Source organism: Cavia porcellus, unplaced genomic scaffold, assembly GCF_034190915.1.
Source record: "Cavia porcellus strain 051 isolate PalLab524CR breed Dunkin Hartley unplaced genomic scaffold, mCavPor4.1 scaffold_1, whole genome shotgun sequence".
Taxonomy (NCBI): Eukaryota; Metazoa; Chordata; class Mammalia; order Rodentia; family Caviidae; genus Cavia; species Cavia porcellus.
Window position 1 is genome coordinate 90,536,249 of NW_026947484.1, and position 24,460 is coordinate 90,560,708.

Below are 24,460 nucleotides of genomic sequence, written 5' to 3' on the forward strand. Positions count from 1 at the left end.
AAGTTTAGAATTCTTTAGCCTGTTTAAAAAAAATAAGTCAATAATAGATATTTAAAACCATCCCCTCAGTGTCAAATTTGTATTACCATTGTTAGGTGACATGATAATAGATTTATACTTTATTAGAGTTATTTTTAATCTAATTTTCTATTTGTGACAAGATGATTGTTTCTGTTTATAATGACAATACAAAGACTATTTTAAAAATACTTTTAAGAAGTGAGTTAACTAAAAGTATTACTGAAGTAGAATAGTAATTACGGGTAAAGTAAGAGCATAAAGATGGTGCTGAAAAGATTGAACTTTGAAAACATTTATTAATATTGTTAATAATTTGTTTTCTGTTTTGTTTTAGTGATGAGGATTGAACACAGGGCCTCATCTATGCTTAAGCAAGAACTGAACCACAGAAGTGTATCTTCAGCTTTAGTAATGCTTAGGATTTCTTGTTTCCACTAGTATAGCTTAAAGAACATCTAGTGTATGTTAGTTGAAGGCTTAGTTTCTTTTATTTCCTTTGAAACCTTCTTTATGAGAACTCAGGACAGTGTTGCCCTTTACTTTTCTTACTCTTTCCCTCTTTATTCCCTCTTTGCTGGGACTGTTGCCAGAAGCACAGGTGTCACTGTCTTTGGGTTGTGTATTGATTGCTAATAACAGTTTTATTTGAATGTCCAAAGTACTTTATTTTTTGTAAATTTATAGTATATTTTATTGTAATCTACATTGAGTATTATCTGTCTTATGTGGAAAGGAATTTTGTTCACATGTTGTGAAGAACAACTAAAGATTTGCTGCATCAACAAGTGAAAGTATTAATAATTGCTTCATAAATTGAATTTGTTTATGGAATTAGCCAATGCTTAACAATTATGATATGTTTATGTGATTACCTACTCACTACACTGTTCTTTTCTTAATGGAATATTTTATTTACCTCTGTATTCCTTAATATATTGCCACATCCACATGCAGCTGATGTAGCATTTTTTCTTTGTGTTTGTGATGTGTAAGTTTCACTTTCCACCCTTCCCTTTGGAGCTGGCCATATTTTGGGTGCCCAGTGGCCACATGTGGCTAATGCCATTGTCCCAGGCTATTCAGATTTGGAGGCTGAGGAGGAGTCAGGACTAGAATAGATGTGTGTATGTGTGTGTTGGGGGGTGTCAGGGTTCAGGTGGCCTGGTTCTGAGATTAGATTTGCATTCTTCACTGTGTTTATAACCACAAATGCTGTCTGCTGTTATTGAAACACACATTGCCTTTTTCTGTGAGTTTGTCCTACAGCCACAATGACCAATCATGGGTCCCTGCTGCTGAAACATTTCCAGGTGAAGCCTGGTTTTTAAAAAATACATTTAAAAAAAAATACATTTTAGATATACATGTTGACAACATTCATCATAGAGAATTTCAACCTGTACGTGATACATCTTGCTGCTGAGTTTTCCCCATTCCGTTTTCCTACAATCCTTCTCTCTCCCCTTATTTACAAATGTTTATTTCCATTTTTCCTTCTTTTTTGTCTTTTTCCTTGTCCCTTTCTTCCTTTCCCTCTCCCCTCCCTTGTTGACCTTCTCATTTGAATATTTTCTGCCCATTTCCCAATATCTGTTATGCATTTTGAATCTTATTTACACTTTCAGTTTCTCACAACAGAGAAACAATGTGATACTTAAACATGTGTGTCTGACTTATTTTACTTAAGAGCACGCTCTCAAGCTATATCCATTTAGGTAGAAATGTCTCAAGTTCTTGCTGCTGCTGCTGCTTCTTTTTCTTCTCCTCCTCCTTCTCCTGTTAATCAAGCTTATTCTTCTTTATGTCAGAGTAGTACTTCATTTTATGAAAAAGCGACATCTTCTTTATCCATTCATGCGTTGATGGGCACTTGGCTGTTTCCAGGATTTAGCTATTACACACTTTGCCAGTATAAACATAGGTGTGCATACATAGCAGTGGTGTGATGCTTTTAATTTTTTGGGGAAGATACTAAGAAGGAGAGCAGCTGGGTTTTTTGAGGAATCTCCATATGGATTTCCATAGTGCCTACACCAGTCTACAGTCCCATCAACAGTGGAGAAGATTTCTTTTACCCATAGCCCTGCCAGCATTTGGTGTTGGTTGATTTCTTGGTAATAACCATTCTTTCTGGAGTTAATGGAATCTCAACAATTTTAAAATTTGCATCTCTTGAATGATTAGTGATGTTGAATATTTTTCCAGGTATTTATTTGCTAATAAGATGGAAAACAGAAGAAAGGGACAGATGCTTGGATGCATATGAATTACCAGAGCTAGATCAAGAAGATATAAAAATCCTATATAAATCATTATCAGTTAATGAAATTGAAGGTGTAACTAAAAACCTACCAACAAAGAAAAGCCCAGGCTTTGACAAATTCAATACTGAAGTCTACAGGAAATTTAGAGGAGACTGAATGCCACAACTTCTCCAACCCTTTAATGAAATAGAAAGGGAAGCAATACTCCCAGATTCATTCCTGGAAGCATTACCCTGATACTAAAACCAGAGAAGGATCCAGTTATAAAAGAGAACTTCAGATCAGTCTCCCTAATGAACAAATGCAAAAAAAACTTTCAGTAAAATACTTGCAAGCAGAACGCAGCAAATCTCAATTAAATTATGAAGCGTGACCAAGTTGGATTTATCCCAGGGATGCAGGGTTGGTTCAGCATACGCAAATCAATAAATATATTACATTGTATTAACAGAGTCAAGAACAAAAATTATGTAATCATCTCAATAGATGCAGAAAAAACATTTGATAAAGTCCAACACCCATTCAAAATAAAAACTCTAGAAAACTGAAATAGATGGTCTTTATCTCAATCTGATAAAAGCCAGCCATGACAAACCAACAGCCAGTGGCATACTAAATGGACAAAAACTGAAAGCTTTCACTCTAAAATCAAGAACAAGACACCACTCTTATTCAGTATAGTTCTGAAAACATTAGACAGAACAATTAGACAAGAGAATGAAATAAAAGCTATAAGGGTAGGAAAGGAAGAAGTTAAATTATTATTAATTGTTTTTTTGAGACAGGGTCTCATTACACAGTTCAGGCTGGCCTTGAGCTTACTTTGTAACCCAGGCTAGTCTTAAATTTGCAACGATCCTCCTGTCTCAGCCTCCAGAGTGCTGGGATTACAGGCGTGAGACATCATACCTGTTTTAGGAAGAAGTTAAATTATTAGTTGTTGATAATGTGATACCACATAGAAAATACCAAAAACTATCAAAAAGTTTTAATAACCAATGAATTTAATAACCACTACATTATTCTTAAACTGAAAATCTCTCATTATGTTTCTGTCTCTAAGAAATTCTACCATTTTAAATTTTTTTTTTTTTTGTCTTTTTCCTTTATTTTATCGGTCCTGGGGATCGAACTCACGACTGCCTGCCTGTAGGGCAGGCGCTGATGCTAAATCCCTAGCCCCTAAGAGAAGGGTCTTAATTCATCTACCTTCCCCATTGTGGACAAACTGTTGTATAGATTTTTTGTATGTTCTAGTCACCTAAGACTTGAATTTAACATCATTCTTCAGAATTTCTTCCACTTTTCTTTGGTCCTGAATCCCTGGTTTATTAATCTCTTGTCTATTTTGTGTTTGACTTCATTGTAAAGTAGCTTCTTGAGAAGTTATGCATCAGAGAAAGATTTAGAATTTGCATTCTGAAATTTTTTTAATCCTTACCCTTTCCATAGTTTAGCTGGCTATTTATTCATTTGTAGTGTTTGTGTGGTCTAAAGTCATTTGATGCTGATCTTTTGTATATGGTTTCTCGTTTTCTCTGTAAACTTACAGTATCCACCAGCTTTAAAATCAGAAATATGTAAATGATTTAATGATGTTGCATTATAATACACAATAAGACAATAATATATGTGTATTTCCATACTCTGTGGACACTGCAGAATTTTCTCTTCGTTCTGAAATTTTGTGATGATGATGGATCTGGCCCAGGTTGTTTTTCTTTCACTTTGCAAGGTGCTTACTGAGCTCTTTCAATTTTAGAAACTTAATTTTTAAAAAAAATTTCATTTAAAGAAAGACTAAACAAAACAGAAAATGGGTAGAAATAATACATCTGTTCAGAGAAAAAATAAACAATAAGAAATCACTAGTTAATGTTTAATACAGTCCTTTTACAAATAATTGTTCAAGATACAAAAGTGGAACATACAAAGTGGGAATTTAAACAGCGAGACTGCAAACAGTTCTGTTCAACTATCCAACAAAAACTTAGTAATATGGTTGTCAATCCTATACACTTAAACATACATGCAGTTATCCATATCTTCATTTATGTTGGGATTAAACAAATTAAAGCAGGCTAAACTCATAGAAAATTTATTTTCAGAAATTTTTTTTATATTATTGCTTGGATGATTTCCATTAAAAAAAAACTTATTTGTCTGTTGAGACTCCTGGATTTATTTTCTGATTTTCTTACCTTTTCTTTACTTTGATCCATTTTTATTGTTTGCATGCACTTTCTAAGAGATTTATATCAGAAGGTCCAGTTCTCTACAAGTAGCTAGTTTACCTTGGGGTATCCTTCATACAAAAGGGAATATACAAAATAGTTATCACTAGAATTGTCTGTATTCAACACAGAAAGAAATGTTGTCTGTTCACAGTAAAGTCATATGTCATTCAAAAATTAGCTTCTTATTTGATTGTAGCTTGAATGTGATATGGATTTCATTATGCTGAGTTACCCTGTTTCCTGAATTACAGCTTAAAATTTAGAGGAATTGGATTTACTACTTCTATCAGGAAGGCCACAGATTAAAAATAGTAGCACTACTTTAATTTGAATTAAAAGTATTTATCTGTAATACTTTGAAACTTCTTTTTCATCTTATATTTCTAAAAGACTATTAATGCAGTTTAGTACCAACCTGAGAAACATTTAAAAGAAATTCATGTGTGTTCAAACTGGATGTGAGTGGGTTTTTATTATTCTTCCTTTTGGATTTTCCATGCCATCACACCAGTTCTACTTGCATGGATGTTCAAAAATAAAATATTTGGTCCATTTGAATCATCACATATTCTAAAATGATTTATTAGAGCTATTTTCTCAATGTTGGGGCAGTTTCTGACCTAACTGGAGTGTGACAGGTGGAGTTTGTCCATCAAAAATAATTGTGAGACCACATCAACACTAAATGTATTTGGAGTTTATAACCTTTGACATCGTATAGATACTTGCTATCAAAAGGGAAGTATTATTCCTTCAAACTGTTTTAATTTGGAAATAAAGAAAAGTGGGTTTTAAAAAGCCTTTTGGCAAGCAACCCACTCGAGACTCCGTCTGTCTGTCTATCAGACAGAAGCTTTCTTTCTCTAAGTAAATATATTCTGCTCTTAAAAAAAGCCTTTTGGCATGAGAAAATGTATAGTACCTCAGCTATTTGTGTTAAAGATGTATCATAGAAGTTGATAAAAGCATATTGGAAAGACCTTCTCTGACACTTTAACTTTTCAGGTTGGAAAGAGAGTATTTCTCTAAAAACAAGAAACTAAATGAAGAGATTGAGGAACAGAAGAAAGTAATTATAGATCTTTCAAAGAGACTTCAGTATAATGAAAAAAGTTGCAGTGAATTACAGGAAGAGCTTGTAATGGTAAGGATAAAAAAGAACACCCTATGGCAATTACTTTACTGGGTCATATTTACTGCATCATATTTCCTGTTCCCCTCACTGGGTACTATGAGATGCTAGTATGACACTGAGATAAAATTTCTAAACTGGAATGTTAATGCATCAAATAAAGTATACTGTAAAAACCCTCTCTGATTTGGATACTTAAGGAAACAACTGAATTAATAAAAATGATTAGTTATAGAAAAACTTTGTGTTCAGGGGTTATTTTCCTTTTCATTTTAAAGTGCATTAAACAATATTACCTAAATGAAGGGGAAATCAGGCATTCTAAGCAGACCCGAGTATTTCAGAGAGTTCCTTTTGTGATCATTCTGTCTTCATTCCCCAATAATCTAGCTTTCACATCACCAAATTTTTTATTTCTAAAATATTGATCTGATTTTGTCAACTCCATTCATTCAAAAACTGTCAGTGTCTTGTTTTAAGAATAAAGTTCAGCTTGTCACATTATCTATGCTCTTTTTCATTTTGGCTCCATCCTAACTTTATTTTTAGCTGTTTCTTTTTGCCTTTGACCATTCTTTGTCTTGGATCAGTCACATTTGAGTGCTCCTGACTTTTGAAACATATATTTTCATATCTTACATTTGTTCAGGCTATGATTATTTTGATTCATATTTACTAAAATGTTCCTTCTTTTCTTTTCCATCAACAAATTCCTATTTGTCCTGTAATAGCCAGCTCTAACATCTTGCTATCTGAAGCTTCACATGGTTCCATTTTTTCATTACATTGCTGACTACCTTAATTCAGAATTCTTCTGCTCCCAACTGTACTTTTAATAGTTTAGTAATCTTATTGTAACACCAAAATCCGATGTGTATTTCTCCCAAGAGAGTGTGAATGCATTGAAGTAAGCATAACTCAACTTTACATACTCAAGTTTCATTATAGTATAGTACTTAGCTCAATAAACTTTTGCTGGATGGATTTCTTTAAGTGATGCAGAATACTGCTACTCTGCTGTTTGTTGGGAATCCCAACAGGGTAGACATAAAGATGCTACAAGTACCTTATTACTGCTTCTTGTTCTCCATACATATCCTTCCTCATACTTTCAGCCATGTCCCATGACTCTTAGTGGTTTCAGTTATCAAGGAGGATAAATATTATTTGTCCTTCTCAGAAAGAGGTGAATTTTCAAGATTATACTGATGACCAAATAAGGGCTCCCCAGATAGAAAGGTCCCCATGAGATTAAATTGAAACTCTACAGCGTTTTCAACTAATTCCTTAATGCACATAGTCTCCACTTCAGGATGTTCAATGTGTTCTGATTTGGAAATTGATATCATTGCTTGCTCTGTGTTTCAGTTGTGGTTTGGATATTTTGAGTGGGGGGTTGTAAGGTAAGAGCTTACTCTAGTATATGCTAGTGTTTATTCACTGTTATGTGTTACCCCAAATTTATTAGGTTGTCCTTTCTCTCTTATTTTTATTTTTCTGTAATGAAGATTAAGCTCAGGGTCATGTGTGTGCTAGTCAAAGTCTTTACCACTGAGCTGCAACTCTAGCTCCTGTCTTACCTCTTAACTACAAGCTCGGGAAGAGGCATCAGTGCTAGAGCAAAATGTGTTAAGGTCATTGACCCGAGTACTGGATTTCATATGCTTGTTTATTAGGCTTTGTTCTTGTTAGGTTGGAAAATGACCCAGAGTTATAATTAAAAGTGCAATAGTTAAGAAGAAATCATCACCAGTGTAAGTTGCATTAATTCTTGTAAGCCTTCTAGAATTCCAGTGAGTAGATACAAAATAAAATTAGGCTGGCTGAATTTACCATTGAACATAAGAGTGTTTTGTGGCTTAAAAATTGACCTTATAACTAACAGGCTGTTTTAAAATTTTTTACCTAAAAATAAAATTTTTATTTATTTTACCTAAAGTAAGGCAAATTGCAGCTCATCAGCAACCTTTGTTTTCTTGGCACTCTTTCAATTAAGAACTATTGGTTTGATAACAGTTGTGATAGTTGTAGACTAATTAATTGTTTCTTTAAAATTTGATGGATTGCTAAAAGCAGTTATAGATCTTTGACTAATAGTTCCTTGCTGAATAGTTAATGGGAGGTTAAAAAACTACTCAGGTAACAACTAAGTAATGTACAGCTTATGTAGTTTAAAGTAATTATTGTGTTTCTAAATTCTTTCCTCTTTTAAACTCCCGTCTTTATGTCTCCCATCTTTCTATTTACTTTTTTCCTTCCTATTTGTTTTCCCTTTTAATGTTCTATGTTTTATTATTACTGGAAATATTGTTATTACTTTACATGACTATGAAATTTAAAATTTGCTTAATGAAAATTTATTGAACGAAAATGCTATTAATTTAAGTAGTATGTTTTCCCTTCTGTAAAATTATTGCTTTTTCTAAAAACATTTTTTCTTTTACATATTCCTTTATTGATTTGTTTTTCCTCTAAGAGATTAGTGTAGTTTTGCAGAAATGATTTTAAAATTTTCTTTCTTTCTTTCTTTTCTTTTCTTTTCTTTTTTTTTTTTTTTCTTTTTTTTTTTTTTTTTTTTTTTTTTTTTTTTTTTTGGTGGTACTGCTGAACTCAGGGGTGGTTTACTACTGAGCTACATTCCAGGATTTTTAATTTGCGTTTCACTGGGTTACCTAGGCAGGGCTTGAACTTGCTATTTTCCTGCCTCAGCCTCCTGAGAAGCTTGGATCACAAATGTGAACTCCAGCACTCTGCTAAAAATTTTTAAAATTGGGTTTGGTAGCATACACCTGTAAACCTAGCATTCTGGGAGGCTGAGATAGCGTTGCAAGTTCAAGCTGAGCGTAGGAGACTTAGCAAGAATTTGTCTGAAAGCAAAAAAAAAAAAAAAAAAAAAAATGAAAAAGGGGATTTAGCTCAATGAGAGTACTCCTGGGTTTGATCCCCAGTACTGCCAAATGAACAGACAAATCCTGTCAACTCCAAAACAACTCCAAACAACAACAACAACAACAATAACTCTTTTTAAAGAAATGTTTACCAAATTAAACATTTATACCCATCAGAAGTGAAATGTTTGTTGTGTATATCCCTGAAATCTAGAGCTGGTGTTTTGAATTAATTTTTGTTGAATGAGAATTGACACACAAGAAAACGCCTACCTTTTGATTTTTTGCTTTTATTTCTTTCATTTTATAAATGAAATTGTTTTCATGATATTCCATAATCCTATGTATGCTAGTGTGTCAATTTAGAAGGGGTGCATAAATTAACTATAGATAATTTTTCTCTCTCTGAGCTAACAGCTCATTTTCTAGTTTAGGTTATATTCAGGTCCATTTTTCAAGTCTGGATTTTATTTTCTCTGTTGCTTTAGAAGAGAAAAAAGCCACTTTGCTTATGCATTTTCTAGTGATATCAGAGAGTTGTTAATATGATTCATAGTCTTCAGGAGACTTTGAATATTAAAAAATGACACATATAATTTGGTACAGTGTAGCCTCTCAGAGTTGGAAGAGCTCATCTATCTCAGGTTATACAAACTGTTAATAAACCAATTGCAAAGTGATTGCTGCCTTGTTTCAGGAGATATATTATAGAACATAATTTTGGAAAAGTACACACTTGGTAAAGTAAAAAAAAATTCTTTGGAGTGTTTAACAAGTGTAAACCCGGTTGACTTTGACTATAATAAAATTCTTCCATTTAATATCTGGATTTGAATATGATTATTAAATTAATGATAATTGTTATTTTTAATGTTATAGAATTAATGGAATTCCAACCTTGAACACCTAAGGACTTAACAAAATTATTTTCATTTTCATGTGAACAAGAGACTGCAGAGCATGGAATGACAGAATTTTATTTAAAGTGTTATGACTAAAAATTGAGCTTTTAATTTCAAAATCTATGAATTTGATAATGATTTGATCAGCTACTAAGTGAAGCATAATTTCTAGTGTAAGTTGTTCAGTGATCAGGCTTATGAAAGCCCATCATCAGTGGTTCAGTGGATTCAGGTGGGTCTTTTGGATATAATTGTGAGTTTTGATATCTGCTTCTTTTAAAGCAGGGAGAGCTTTCATTTTCAGAATGTTATTATTAGGACTTGCTTTGTGCTTTCTTCAATGAAATTTTCTTAAGTCTATCATTCCTTGAGATTTGCTTTTCTGCCACTCAATAATATTTAGTTACAGCTCTAAGAGAGACCATATATTGGAAAGGGAATTCTAGTTCTCAAGAGGTTTTGCTTAAAGAATGTTTTATTCTCAGAAGAACTTCTGATTGAAAATGGTCAAGTGTATATTTTTTCCTATACTTTGGGGGCTTACCTGATTATATAATAATAATGATTGCTAGTACTGGAGATTTTGAAAAGTGCTTTGATTGTTGTACTTTGTGGTGAAGTTAATGTTTCTTGATATTTTTGCTCCAGATGTTCTTTTAGATTGCTTTAGGACGTGTTTGTAGGATGTGTTCAAAACTAATGTGCTAATAAATGTTGTGTTCTGAATTTTTGCTAAAAAGCTGTGCATTCTTGTTTGTCACTAGCATCACAGATCAGCATTGTTTTTGCTGATATAAACATTACTGTTAGTCTTAGTGGCACTTACATTTTTATACTATTAAATTACATTCTCATTGAATGTATTTCTTTATGTATTTCAGTGTTCATTGTTTGGGGCTAACTTCCTAAACTTATGGTGTGGGTTTAAAGTGTTTTTACTGCAATTTTTTGAAATGTATTTCTATATGCATTAGTAAATTTTGGAGAATTGAAATATTTGTACTTGGAAAAGAATAAAACGGTTCTATGTGTGTGCATGTATGTTTATATGTTAAGACTTATTTTGAGTTTGGAAGGTAGCATGTACTGAAAACATGAACAAATTGTTAAAGCCAAGTAAGAGAGGATGGCATTTCATTATGTGAAAAGAACCAGTGTGGAGACATAGAATGCTCATGTGTGGAAGCAGCATAGGCAAGCAAGGAGAGAGAGAACTAAGATGTATTGGCTGTCACTATTATGATCAAAGAAATGCTGCAGATGGTGATGATTATGAAAACTAACTAGACCAAATATAGGTCAGCTCAGCAAGCTCTCCTCTAACCCTTCAAATGCACTGAGCATGCACTGGTAACTAGGTACAAGATATGTTGACAAGGTGAGCTGTGGGGGCAAGGGTCTGTGATGATGTGTATAGGTTCTGATGCTTTTTATTTCAGAATGTATTTAATTGTGAATTTCTTTATAGTAGCTTAACATGTATCCAAATTAAAAATGTAAGTGCTGATTTGAATCAAAAATGTCCAGAAGTTTAAGCATACAGTGTATAACTCTTTTGAAAGTTGAGTAAATTTAAAATGCTAATTTCATTTAAAAAATTTTACTGGCTTAGTAAAGATTAAAACATGACAGAATGGCATATTATATGAAGCCAGAAATGCATTCAGCTGAACAGCATGAGAGATGTTCTATATCAAATTGGAAATAAAAGTGGTTTATTGGTCATCTCAGTTTTCTGGCAGTCAACAGTTTCTGATCTTTTAATATTTGAATATTATTAGTCTCCTATCTACATAGTGATTGTAGATTTATCACAACCTCTAAAGTAGTGCTGTGTTCAGGGAGAGTGATCAGTAGGTGACCATGTAAATATCATCTCGCTAGCTAACACAGCATTAAGGGAGTTATTTGCAAGTTAACTCTTTATGTGAATTATGTTCGAGGCAAAAAAGTCCTGTTAGCTTACAATTCTGGTTTTTAAATTTCTAGGGCTGTTAAGAATTATAGAATTTCTTGAATTAACAATTTAATCTTTAACCTAAATTACTATTTTTCATCTCATATGATATAATATTAGAAACAAATTTTGTCTTTGAATAGCACTTCGTTTTGAGTTCAATGTTTTATTTGTTTAACTGATAGATTGTATTTTCATTGTATAATTCTTTACATATTAATGGGTGTTAAGAGAATTCATAGCTCTGGAAAAAATTAAATATAAGTATAGTTTAGTACTGAAAAACAATTTAAACACTTTTACTATGTGAGTGAAAAATTAAAGCTTCATTTGTAAATTCAGAACAACTTATTAGAAAATTTGTGAAATATGAAGCTGGGTGTGGTGGCACACACCTGTAATGCTAGCACTTGGGAGGCTGAGGCAGGAGGACACCTGTGAGTTTGAGGCCAACCTGGGCTACATAGTGTGTTCGAGACCAGTCTAATTATGGAATGAGGTTTTGTCTTAAAAAACCAGCCAACAACAACCACCCACCCATCTACCCAAGCAAACAGCAAATCATGGTGTCTTGTACCTGTAATCCCAGTGCTCTGGGAGGCTGCAGTAGGAGATTGATTACAGGTTTGAGCCTAGCTTAGGCAATTTAGGGATTTAGTGAGTTGCTGTCTCAAAATAAAAATATGTTTTAAAAAAGGGCTGGAATGTAGCTCGGTGTGAAGATCCTAGGTTCAATTCCTATACTGGGGCAAAAAAGTCAACTGTGGGAATAATTATTAAATACAAATAAAACACATTATTAAGTGTGAACAAAATTACTAATTATTAAGTATGAGAAAATTATGATATTATTAGTTAAAAGTGAAACAGTGATTTTTTTTCAGATATAGTTAGCCTCTAAAAGCCTGACCAGTGATCAAATCTTTTCTTTATTCTTTGAAATATTCTGAGGTTTCTTTCTAATTTGATTTAAATTGTAATAGTATTGAAGTTTTGGCTCATGTTTTAGTCAAAATTGAGCCCTTGAGAGAGAATTATTACTTATAAGGGGCTGGGGATTTAGCTCAGTGGCATAAGCACCTGCCTTGCAAGCAGGCAGTCGTGAGTTCGATCCCCGGTACCGATAAAAAGGAAAAAGACAAAAAAAAAAAAAAAAAAAAAAAAAAGAGAATTATTACTTATATAGGAATTTAGTTGAATTTTAAAGCTCATTTTATGTATGCAATTTGTTTGCTTTCTACACCTGTGTTTCTATAAACATTTATACCTTCATTTGAGAGAGACAGTTTCAGCATGACACATTAGAAAGAGCATACATTTTGGAGATAATTTGAACTGGGTTTTAGTCCCTGTCCTATCTCATAATCATGTATCCTTTAGTGATATTATTCTTCTGAATCTGTTTGTTCATTTTCTAACAGTTTTTAATCAATGCACCGATTTTGATGAATACTAAAGATAGCATATATATTAATATATATCTATATCTGTATCTATCTATCTATCTATATATCTATCTATCTATATATCTATATCTATATCTATATATATATATATATATATATATATAAATAACAGGATGGGAAAAATGTACCTGCATACCACAAAGTTTATCAGGGTAAGTGATATCAGACAAAACAGACTTTGGAAATAAAATGTTGTATCTTAGACACCACTAGGAAAAGCTAATAATTATAAACATATATACACTTAACAATAGAGGTCCAAAATGTGTGAAGCAAAATCTGATATAAATCCCTGGAAAAAATAGACAACAGTAATACTTGAGGACTTCAGTAGCCCACTTTCAGAAGTTGGGAAAACAACTAGGAAAAATATCAGGAAATAAATAGAAGATTTAACAATGTGTTAAACAAACTAGATCTTATAGATAGCTGTAGAACACCACATTCATCAGTAGCAGAGCATACATTTTTCTCGAGAACACATGAAACATTTCTTATGGATAGACATTATTATAGGCAGTAAAACAAAACCAATAAGTTTAAAGAGTCAAATCATATGAAATATCTTCTCTGACTTCTCTGAAATTAAATTAGAAATCAATAGAGAAAATTAAAAAATGTGAATTAAATGTGGATGTACTCCTGAATAACCAGTTGGTTCAAAAGAAATCTTGTACAAAGGAATTGGAAAACACTGAGATGAATGAAAATGAGAACAGCACATACCAAACTTTATGAGATACAACTAGGAGCAGTGCTTATGAGGGAAAGTGAGAACTGTAATCAATCACCTATATTTAAGGAAAAAAACCTTCTATAACCTAACATTTCATCCTCAGAAACTTGGAAAAAAAAAACAACTAACACCCAAGCGAATAGATTAAAACCGAACATAAACAGGAAGCTGAGCACGTTTGCACAGGTCTGTAATCCTGGCGCACTAAGAGAGTGAAGCAGGAGGAACACAAGTTTCAGCCCAGCCTTGGCAACTTAACAATATCTCTGTTATCGACAGCCAACCAACCAAAGAACAATGACATAAGAAATAGAGAATTAAAAGAAGAAGGAAAATAAATAGTTTTATTCTCCAATATAGCTAGAAAGTCAATGAAACCAAAACTTGGTTCTTTGAAAAGATAATCAAGAAAAAGAGACAATTTAAATTACCAAAATCATAAAGATGGAATATAAGTGACTGTACAGAATTTGAGAATACTGTGGGATAATTGTATGCTAACAGGTTAGATTTGTTTATATAAAATGGACAAATTTCTAAAAAGATAAACTACCAAAACTGGTTAAATAGAAAAGCAAGTAAAGACATTGAATAATCAGCAAGCTTCCCACTATGAAAAGCATAGGCCTGGGTTGCTTCATGATACCATTTAAGAAGACTTGACAGAGACTGTTCATTAAATTCTTTCAAAAAAGTAGAGAAAGTAACACTTCACATCTCATTCTATATAGTTGTTAGCATTACCCTGACTCCAAAACTGAAGACTACAAAAACAAAACAAAGCAAATACCCCCCCCCCAAGCTACAGGCCTGTGTATCCTTTTTGAATGCAATGCTAAACTTCTTGACATACTAACAAAGTGAGTTTTAGTAAGATAAAAAAGCGTAATAAAAAAAAAAATCCCTAAGTAGAATTTATCCCAGCAGTGTAACACTGCCGTAATGACAGTGTAACTTTGAAATCTTTCCATGTCGGAACAGGGGAAAGAGCTTCATTCAGCCTGTTGGTGGCACCAGCCTGTGATTCCATCTCCTGAGGAGATGAGAGAGGAGGATGGCAAGTTAGAGGCGGTTTAATGATACCCTGTCTCAAAATGAAAAGGGCAGAAAGGCCTGGAATGTAGTTCAGTCAATTCTCAGTACTGAAACAACAGAATAAAACACACAACCCAAAAGCTTCCTTCTGTTTAAAGTTTGTGTGTCAAAGAATCCTAATTGGTTTGACAATCTTTAGGTGATAGCATGTATTCTAACTGATAATTTTAATACGAGGTATTGTCTAGGTAATAGTTATACAGTAGTGAGTCTAACATTCTTCCCTCCTCGAGGAACTTAGTTTCTTTGAGGTAGATGCATTAACCTAAGATCTCAGAAGCAGAGTGAGCAAAGGAATTGATTTCAGTTAGTGCTGTGAGGAGTTAGTACTATCTGTGCTTTCGGGCATCCACTGAGGGTCTTGGAACATTAATGTGTTGACTGGGGGTGGTGAGGGACTGCTGTATTTAAAAGGCACAATTTTATAGTATCTTTCTCCCTTTTTCTTCTGTATCTATAAGCTGATCTATCTTTCAGCTTTTAAACAAGTTTAAGTATCTCACATATTAAAAAACAACCCAACTCTTTCTGACCACTCTTCCAATCACTGCCCCTTTTATCCCTTTTTCCTTTCGTTTGTCCTGGGGATTGAACTCATGATCTCACGCTTGCCTGGCAGGCACTTATGCCACTGAGCCAAATCTCCAGCCCTTTTTTCCTTTTTTGCCAAGCAAAGAGAGTGTGAACTTCAGGTTTCCATTTGTTCATCTTTCATCGCTTAGGGAGGGGGGAAAAAGTTTACTTTCTCTTCCCATTCCTGTTGGAGTTAGAACTATACTACAGTGAATCAGATCTTATCAGTTACCAGTGGCTTTCATGCCCAGTGAACACTTTTGAGTAGTTTTTCTTGCTTTTTCCGTGACTTTGGATATAGTTGTGAACTCTCTGCTTCAAGTATTCTTGTATCTGTTTTTCATTATATCATATCCCTCTGGTTTTTACCTCTTTTTTGGGGGGGGAGGGGAATGGGTCTGCTTAAATGATTTATTTTTTAAGAAATGCCGGAGTTCTTAAGATTTTGTCTTAGATTCTTCTGTTTCCTTCCAACACTCTTAAGGAGATTTAGGCAGTACCTGTAGACCATTCCTAGACCTGACCTTTCTTTTGAGTTTGTAGCAGTATGTTCTGCTACCTGCCATATTTTCCATTTTGTTGTTTTCTCTTTCTAGTATTTATTTAGGATCTGATATTTTTCAGATGTTGTGCCTATCCTAGGAGTAACTTTTGTATCTTCAGTGGAATATGATTAAAATAGAATTAATGATGATACTTTCTGCTAAAAATAAGCAAGTGAAAAAAATAACAAAATAAGATTTTTCTACCTCTGTTTTTATTCAGTTTCTGAAATCTACCAGCTTCCTTTAGTTTTAGGCAGTGGGATTACTCTTGACTCTTTTCTTCACTTAAAGACTTTCTTGTCACCATCCAGTCCAGTGAAATCCAGTTAATGTAGTGTCTTAGTCAGTGCAGTGTTATCAAGTGCAGTGTTCTACCTTCTGAGTATCTTTCCCCCATTTCACTGCTAATGCTCAAGACTAAACTACTATCACTTGACTTCTGCACTTGCTTCTAATTGGTCCTAACTATATTCTCTTTGGATTGCCATCTGGAAATTTGCCACATGACTGCAACCATGAGTTTTTAAAGTGTTCCTGAATTCATCTGTTAGCTTATCTAAAAAATTCTTATCTTTTTATTATAGAGTTATTGTGAGTATAAAAAGATTACTATGTGTGGAATACTTAGAGTAGTGCAAGGCACACCATCCTTAGTAAATTAGAGCCCAATGCCAAGTAAAAGTTGTGGTTAAGGCAGAGGATTCATTAATAATAGATTTGAATGGAGTAATTAATATCATGTTTGTATTTAATTGTGCTCTATAGGTTTACATTAAAGTCTGCAGCCTTTTAAATGTGTGATTATATTATGTGTTATTTTTTTCCTAAAGGCTAAGAAGCACCAGGCTTTTCTAGTAGAGACATGTGAAAATAATGTGAAAGAATTAGAATCGATCTTGGACAGCTTTACTGCGTCGGGCCAGTGGACATCAGGTTAGTTGAAGTTATAAAATGACAGATGCATCTGTCAATGTTCCAAAGTCACTACATTTTGGGAATTCTGCAGATGCCTCTTTTCTCCCTCATCTCAACATGTTTGATCTGATGACATGATAAGAGCAGATCTCACAGCAGTCAGTTGGCCTAGCTGGCTGAGAAAGGGTGACGGAATGTGGACCTGCTGTTGTCCTCCCAGAACTTGATTTACAAGTGTTGGGGTCTATGTGATTGGAAAGACAAGGGCTCACTTGCTGTGTTCTGAATCCAACTGAGAAAAAAGTCCTTACAGTATACCTGCAAGGGGAACAGATGTTTCCATCAAACTGAGCCAAATTCTGAGGCAACCTTCAGCAACTTAAAGGTCATGCATTCAAAAGGTTATGTAGGACACAGACTGTAACACAGTGCATATTCTATACTGTTGCTTTCTAAGCTGATTTTCACCTTCATTGCCTGCTACTGTCTAAATATTCAGTATCTAGTTAAGAGTGCTTAGGTAAAATATTTTGGTTTTGCTAGTCCATTTAATATGGTTAAAAACTATACAAATCTTATTAGGTGGAAATATTTTAAGATCTAACAGACATTAGTTGGAAAATTTATTCTGTTGTTTCTACTTTTGTGTGTTTATGTCATTATATGATAGAGTAGCTTTGACTTACATATTTTTACTTTTTTACCTCAGTTTTCTTTTGCTATTCTGTCATCCTTGAATCTACAGATTTATCAGTTGGTGAACTAGTAGAAACTTACTGTGCTTTGCCATTTTTATTTTTAGTGTGCTTTTATTCTTCATATGTTAAATTAATGTGCACTTTCTGTGTTTTTACTTAAACATACATATTTTTATTTTAAAGAGAATAAAACTCAACAAAACAAAACAAAACAGAGTTAGGCCAATCAAAACAAAGCAGTGAAAATGGTACAGAAAAAAGCAAAATAATAGGAACTCAACAATGGCTGCTATAATATATCTTGTTATCTTCACAATAGTTGTTCATTCCATCAGACATAGTAAAGTCAAAACAATAAAACTGATCAAAGCAGAGCATTGAATAAAATAAAACAATAAATTAGAACAAAATAAAACAGAACAGTATTGGATTTCAAAAACAAGACAGAAGGAAATCTCCCATATTTGCTATATTACAAACTGCCATCTATCTAATAGATGCTCAGACTTTTACTTAAATATTTCCCCAAAGCACTAGTGTTTCATGGTTTGTTATCATGGAAAACACAAAGTTTATGAAAGTGACATTAAAAATATACATGCCCAGTTTTCAGTTACTTTTTATTTATATATTTTGACAATAAGAGCTTTGCTTTGTTGCCTAGCCTAGTCTTGAACTTGCAATTTTCCTGACTCACTTCCTTGTAGCTGGGATTCTAGGTATGGCCATCATAACTAGCTTTTTTTTTTTGTCTTTTTCATTTTTATCGGTACCGGGGATCGAACTCACAACCGCCTGCTTGCAAGGCAGGTGCTTATGCCGCTGAGCTAAACCCCCAGCCCCTCATAACTAGCTTTTGATTATGTGTTTCAGAACCTTGGAGGAGAACTTTATTTTTGCATTGATGCTCTTTTATTATTGAAATATATAGAGGGTGTTAGAATTTTAAAATGAAATAATTGATAGCAAAGCCATTCACAAGTTAGTATGAAGCTTATGAAAAATAATTATCTTTTACTAAAGTTTTTCTTTTTATTATCTTTTGGTAACCATCCTTTTAAACTTCCTAGTTTCTTGTGTACATGGGTACCCTAAATATTACAGAGAATATGTTCATGGAAAAGGACTGTTCACTGGGTTATGGTTTTTGGATTGCTATAGAAGAGTCTTTTCTACTTTTGTGCTGGTTACTCACTCTTACTGTTCCAGAATCAGTCTCCTCTGGTGTCTGTTTTGTATTGACCTTGTGAGGCTGGTATTTATGGATCTATGCTCCTTTACCTCTGGCTTCTGGTTGAGTTTGGATGATGGGTTCAGGAAATTAAGATGGTAGGAGAAGAAAGAAAATAGGGTGTTTATTTCCTGTGTTCCATCTGTGGCAGCACATTCCTGGAAGTGACTTTATTTTTCAGTAGCTATTGCTTCTGTCAGGTGGGTCTTTTATAGACATGGCTCTTATTAGACTGTAGAGACAATATTCCTTTCTCTTGACATTTCAGGCTTACCCATAGTATTTGTTTTTTACTCATTCCTGTTTGTCATCTTACTGATTGTTAAACTGTCCAGATTTTTGTAGTCTCTTTATTACATTCTCTTCTCATGAACCGTGTGAGTGTGTCATCTTGCTGATTTACATACCTGCTTAGGACCTAATTTCATTTTTCTTCCCCTCCTTATTTTCTTTTCATGGTGCTGGGATTTGAACCTAAGGAGTTGCAAACACGCTAGTAAATCTCCAGCTCTCCTACTCTTGCTTTCATGAGTAGCTTTATATCACTATAATGGACTCTTTCTGCCTATACTAGCTCAGGTTGAGTTCTTGTTACTTAGTATATTACTAATAAATTCTATTAATATCTTATAGAAGAACCTGGTTAAACACTTGTCCTAAGTTAATTCAAGAATAAATGTCTAACATACATAAATCATGTGTATATCTCATGGTATGTATATATTTGAGAGAATGTCTGCTTTAAATGAAGCATTCTTGTTTTGTGATGAGAGAATTTGTAAGAAAACTAATTTGACTATTTGGGGAAGAGGTTTTCCTGCAGTGCTCTGCTTTGTGGTTATGGCAAGTAGGTAATGGTTCTTTACCCCTTTTGTTAGTTCTACATAACCTATGAATTCAGTGTATACTGTCCCTGCATATACCCACTACTTCAAAAAAAGTAACCCATAGTTGAAACTTAGAAGAACAGATACAAATTTCATTTTTCTGGATTTGCTGTTTAAAATGCAACAAATGAAAATTATTTTTTAAAATTAAATCTCAGTTCAGAATTGACAGTAGTAGACAGGTGTTCTGTTATTTGTCCTAAGATTTTTGTGGTCTTCTACAATAAGAAACTTCCCAAAATAAGTGTATTCCATCAACCTGTCTTTAGATAACAGGCAAGCAAAGTTACAGTTAGTCCAGAATATTTAGAATTTTGTTTACTTAGGGGATGTAGTTTGAGCTCCTCCTTTGTGATCAGTGTGCTAGTTTATACCTCATCTTTGTTTCAAGTCTCTCTCCTTCCATCTTTGTTTGAAAGTCTGCTTTCTTGTTTTAATTTACATTTAATGATGTTGGTGATCAAACCCAGGGCCTTATTCCAATTAGGCAATTGCTCTGCCATGAAGCTGTACTCCCAGCCTTCTAGTCTGCTTTCTTGATGACCAGCAGTGTGATCACTTAAAAACTTGTTGCTTTCAGTTCTAAATAAACTCTAGGGATCTAATCTATAGCATTGTAACTCTAGTTAATAATACTTAATTGTATACTTGAAATTTGCCAGGAGAGTAGATCTTAAGTGTCCTTAATTTCTCCTTTTGATTGCTTGTATTTATGTATTGATTGGATAATCATTTCACTATATGCACATACATATATATATATATACATATACATATATGTATTATCCCAGCATACATTCTGAATACATGCAATTTATTTGTTAATCATACTTGAGTAAAGCAGTGAGAAAATGTTTGAAGAAAACAATGAGAAAAACCTGTTAAGGGGGCCTGAGATTCAGCTCAGTGGCTGAAGCACCTGCCTAGCAAGCTTGAGGTCATGAGTTCAATCTCGGTACTAAAAATATTCCCAAAATACCAAAAAACAAAAATCCCAAACCACAACAAAAAACTTGTTAAGAGTATGTTTTTCCTTTGATCTAGACTTTCATGGCTTGCATTTTACTTAGTAGCCAAATTGCTAGCAGTAGTTTATAGGGCCCTCTGTAGTTTGCCCCGTCCTTATTATTTATTACCCGCTGGCCTTACTTCTCCTGATGTCTTGTTCTCCTATGGTCTTGGGACATTTTGGCCTCTTACCACTTCTTTAACACACCAAGCATAATGGTCTTGCCTTATGGGCCTTTGTGATAGCCATTTCTTCTATCTGGAAATTTTTTTTAAAATTTAGTATGTCTTCATAGTTTTCTTTCTTATCTTTCTCAAATCTATGGTCAAGTCTCACCTTCTCCATGAAGTTTACCCACTTTATACTCCTACGTCTTTTGCTTGATTACCTCTCTCCCTTTCCTGTTCTATTTTGTTCCCAAAGCACTTAAGTGCTTTCAAATATACTCAATCAGTTTTTATTGGTGTGTTTTAGATATACTTAATGATCACATTCATCATAGAGAATTTGAACTTGTACGTGATATAGCTTGTTACTTTTTTCCCCTTTTCTTCTATTTTTAAATTTTTGACAGTTTTATTATATGAAACTGTAAACTCATGTAGTAAACTATTATTTTGTTGTACATACATTTATTGCTTTCTTTCAAGTATTACTGTGTTTTTATGTCTCAAAATTACTGTCAATTCTCCTTGAAGAGACAAAACCTTTTCTCTCTTTACCACATTTACAAAAGCTTTGTCTTCATTTTCCCCTTTTCTCGTTTTTTTTTTTTTTACTTTTTCCTTCTTTCCTTCCTTTTTCCCTCTGCCTTGTTCTCCTCCTCATTTGAACATTTTCTTCATATTTCACAATACCTATTACACATTTGGACCTTGTACTTACGGTTTCTTACCAGAGAAACAATGAGGTATTTATACGTGCATGTCTGATTTGTTTCACTTAAGAGTATGGCTCAAGATGTATTCATTTACCTAGAAATGTCTCCACTTATCCTTCTTTATAGCAGAGTAGTACTCCATTGAACACCCAAATGCCACATTTTTATTTATTCATCAGTTGATGGGCATTTGGGCTGTTTCCAAGGTTGGCTATTACACACTTCAGTAAACATGAGTGTGCATATATTGCTGTGATATGATGCTTTTGATTTTGCCTGAAAGACACCAAGAAAAATAGCCTGGTCCAATGGAACCTAAGGTTTTTTTTTTTTTAATTAAAAAAATTTTTTTTTAGTACCAGTAATTGAACTCGTGACCTCATGCTTGCCAGGCAAGGCAGGTGCTTATGCCACTAAGCTAAATTCCTGGCCCTGGGACTTAGGTTTTTGAGGACTGTCCATACTGATTACCACAGTAGTTACCCCAGTCTATTCTCCCATCAGTAGCCCCTCCAGCTTTTGTTATTGGTTGATTTTTTGATAATAGCCATTCTTTCTGGGGTGAGATGGAGTCTCATTATTGTTACAGTTTGCATCCTTTGTCTGAGAAACAGCTGGCCAACATTTTCTCCCACATTGTGGCTTATCTCTTTACTCTGTTGATGCTTTTGCTTGCTGTGCAAAAGCTTTTCAGTAGGGTGAGATCCCAGTTATTGACTCTTTGTTAATTTTGTGCAATCCGGGTTTTGTTCATAAAGTCTTTGCCTATACCAATGTCTTCAAGAGTTTTACCCACTCTGTCTTCCAGAAGATACGATGTTTTTGTTTTAAAATTAAGATCTTTGATTGCTTTTAGCTTAGTAAATGGTGAAAGATATGGGTCTAGTTTTAATCTTCAGCGTGTGTAGAGCCTTTTTTTTGCAGCACCATTTATTAAAGAGATTTCTTTCCAGGGAATGTGTTTGGCACCTTTGTCAAAGACAAGGTGGCTTAGTGTGTCTGGAGTTGTTTCTGCAACTTCTAATCTGTTCTGTTGACCTTTGAGTCTTTTTTTTTTTTTTGCCAGTACCACACTGTTTTATCACAGTAGCTTTATAGTATAATTTCAATTGGGGGATTGTGATGCCCCTTGCTTGCCTTTGTTGCCCAGGATTGACTTTGCTATTGTAGATCTCTTCAGAGTCCATGTGAATTTCATGATTGTTTTTCCTAATGATATGACATATGCTGGTGGAATTTTGATCAGAATTGCATTGAATCTGTATAACAGTTTTGGAAGTATGGCTGTTTTCACTATATTGGTTCTTCCTACCCAAGAGCAAGGGATAGCTTTTAATTTTCTGATATTCTATTCAAATTCTCTTTTCAGAGTACTATACTTTTTAATGTAAATATCTTTTACTTCTTAGATGATTCCTAGGTATTTCATTTTTTGGGATGCTATTGTGAAAGGTTTTGTCTTCCTAATTTCTCTCTCAGTGAGTTTGTTATTCATGTACAGGAAGGCTATACTGATTTTTGAATGTTGACTTTGTATCCAGCTATACTACTGAATTTGGCAATTAAACCTAAAAGTCTTTTGGTGGAGTTTTTGTAGAGTATCATGTCATCTGTGAATAATGATAATTTAACTTCCTTTCATATCTTCTTTTTATTTCTTTCTCTTGTCTAATTATATGGCTAATGTTTCCAGAACTATATTGAATAAGTGATGACAGTGGACATCCTTGTCTTGTTCCTGATTTTAGAGTGAAAGCTCTCAGATTTTATCCCTTTAGTATTGGCTATTGGTTTGTCATAGATGCCTTTTATCGAATTGAGATAAAGCTACCTATTCCAATTTTCTGTAGAGTTTTTATCATGAATGGGTGTTGGACTTTATCAAATACTTTTTCTGCATCTATTGAGATAATCATATGATTTTTGTCCTTGGCTCTGTTGCTATGGTATATTGTAAGAGTTCTACCTGTTTATTACATTTTTGCATTTATCAACTTACATATATTAAATCACCCCTATATCCCTGGGATTAATTCTTCTTGGTCATGATGTGTAATCTTCTTGGTGATTTGCTGCATTCTGTTTGCCTGTATCTTATTGAGGACTTTTACATTTATGTTCATTAGGGAAATTGGCCTGTAGTCCTCTTTTTCTTAGTTGAGTCCTTCTCTGGTTTTGGTATCAGGGTAAATCTTACTTCCAGGAATAAATTTTGGAGTATTGCTTCCTTTCCAACTTCATGAAAGAGTTTGGGAAGTAGCAGCATTAGGCCTTTAAATTTCTTATAGAGTTCAGTAAATTTGTCAGGGCCTGGGCTTTTCTTGTTGGTAGGTTTTTAACTGCATTTTCAATCTGATTGATTGATGTTTATTTATTTAGGATTTTTATATCTTCTGGATTCACTGTTGGTAATTCATGTGCACTTAAGGATCTGTCCATTTCTTCTGCTTTTTCCACCTTAGTAGAATACAAGTTCTTGAAGTAGGTATAGACAATCTTCTGGATTTCTCAGGGTTGATTGTGATTTTTGTAATACAAAGCACTCTCCCTCCCAGCCAGTATGGTTCATTTTCTTAGTTACCAACATAATAGTTCCTGTTCTAGTTTGGTTGCTTCTGTCTCTTTAAGAAATGAATGGTCGCTGTGATGTATAGTTGGTCACTATGGTACATAGTGTATAATAAACCAACCCCTAATTGACGAGCCATTCTGCCCTTGTACTTCCTGCTTTCTAATCCTTTATAAGCCCTTGACTACCAGGTATCAGGTCCTGATATTTGGGGAATGATCCCCATCAGTGCCTGTTACATAAATAAATCTGCCTCCAAATCCTGGGTGTTTCAGTATTTCTGTGGGTTTGTGTTGAGAAGTCAGCTGTGATTCTGATGGGCTTCCCTTTATAGATGATTTGTTTCTTTTCTCTCATAGCTTTTAATATTCTGTTCTTGTGTTGATTCTCTGGAATCTTGACTATGATCTGCCTTCATATATATATATATATATATATATTTTTTTTTTTTTTTT

General features: G+C 33.8%; 1 protein-coding gene across 15 annotated transcripts in view; it reads left to right on the forward strand.

Moving 5' to 3' along the window:
- Ccdc171 (coiled-coil domain containing 171) overlaps positions 1 to 24,460 on the forward strand; it is a 454,917-nt gene that overhangs the window by 132,788 nt on the left and 297,669 nt on the right. For 10 of the 15 annotated variants that reach the window (XM_063251434.1, XM_063251464.1, XM_063251460.1 and 7 more), the window contains 2 exons: positions 5,528 to 5,666; positions 16,647 to 16,749. The exons of 1 other annotated variant lie outside the window; for it this stretch is intronic. In XM_063251434.1, coding sequence (XP_063107504.1) covers positions 5,528 to 5,666; positions 16,647 to 16,749 — 242 coding nt within the window. Of the gene's footprint in view, positions 1 to 355; positions 5,507 to 5,527; positions 5,667 to 16,646; positions 16,750 to 24,460 lie in introns of those variants that run through there. 4 more of the 15 variants (XR_010048327.1, XR_010048328.1, XM_063251487.1 and 1 more) reach the window with 4 other exon arrangements.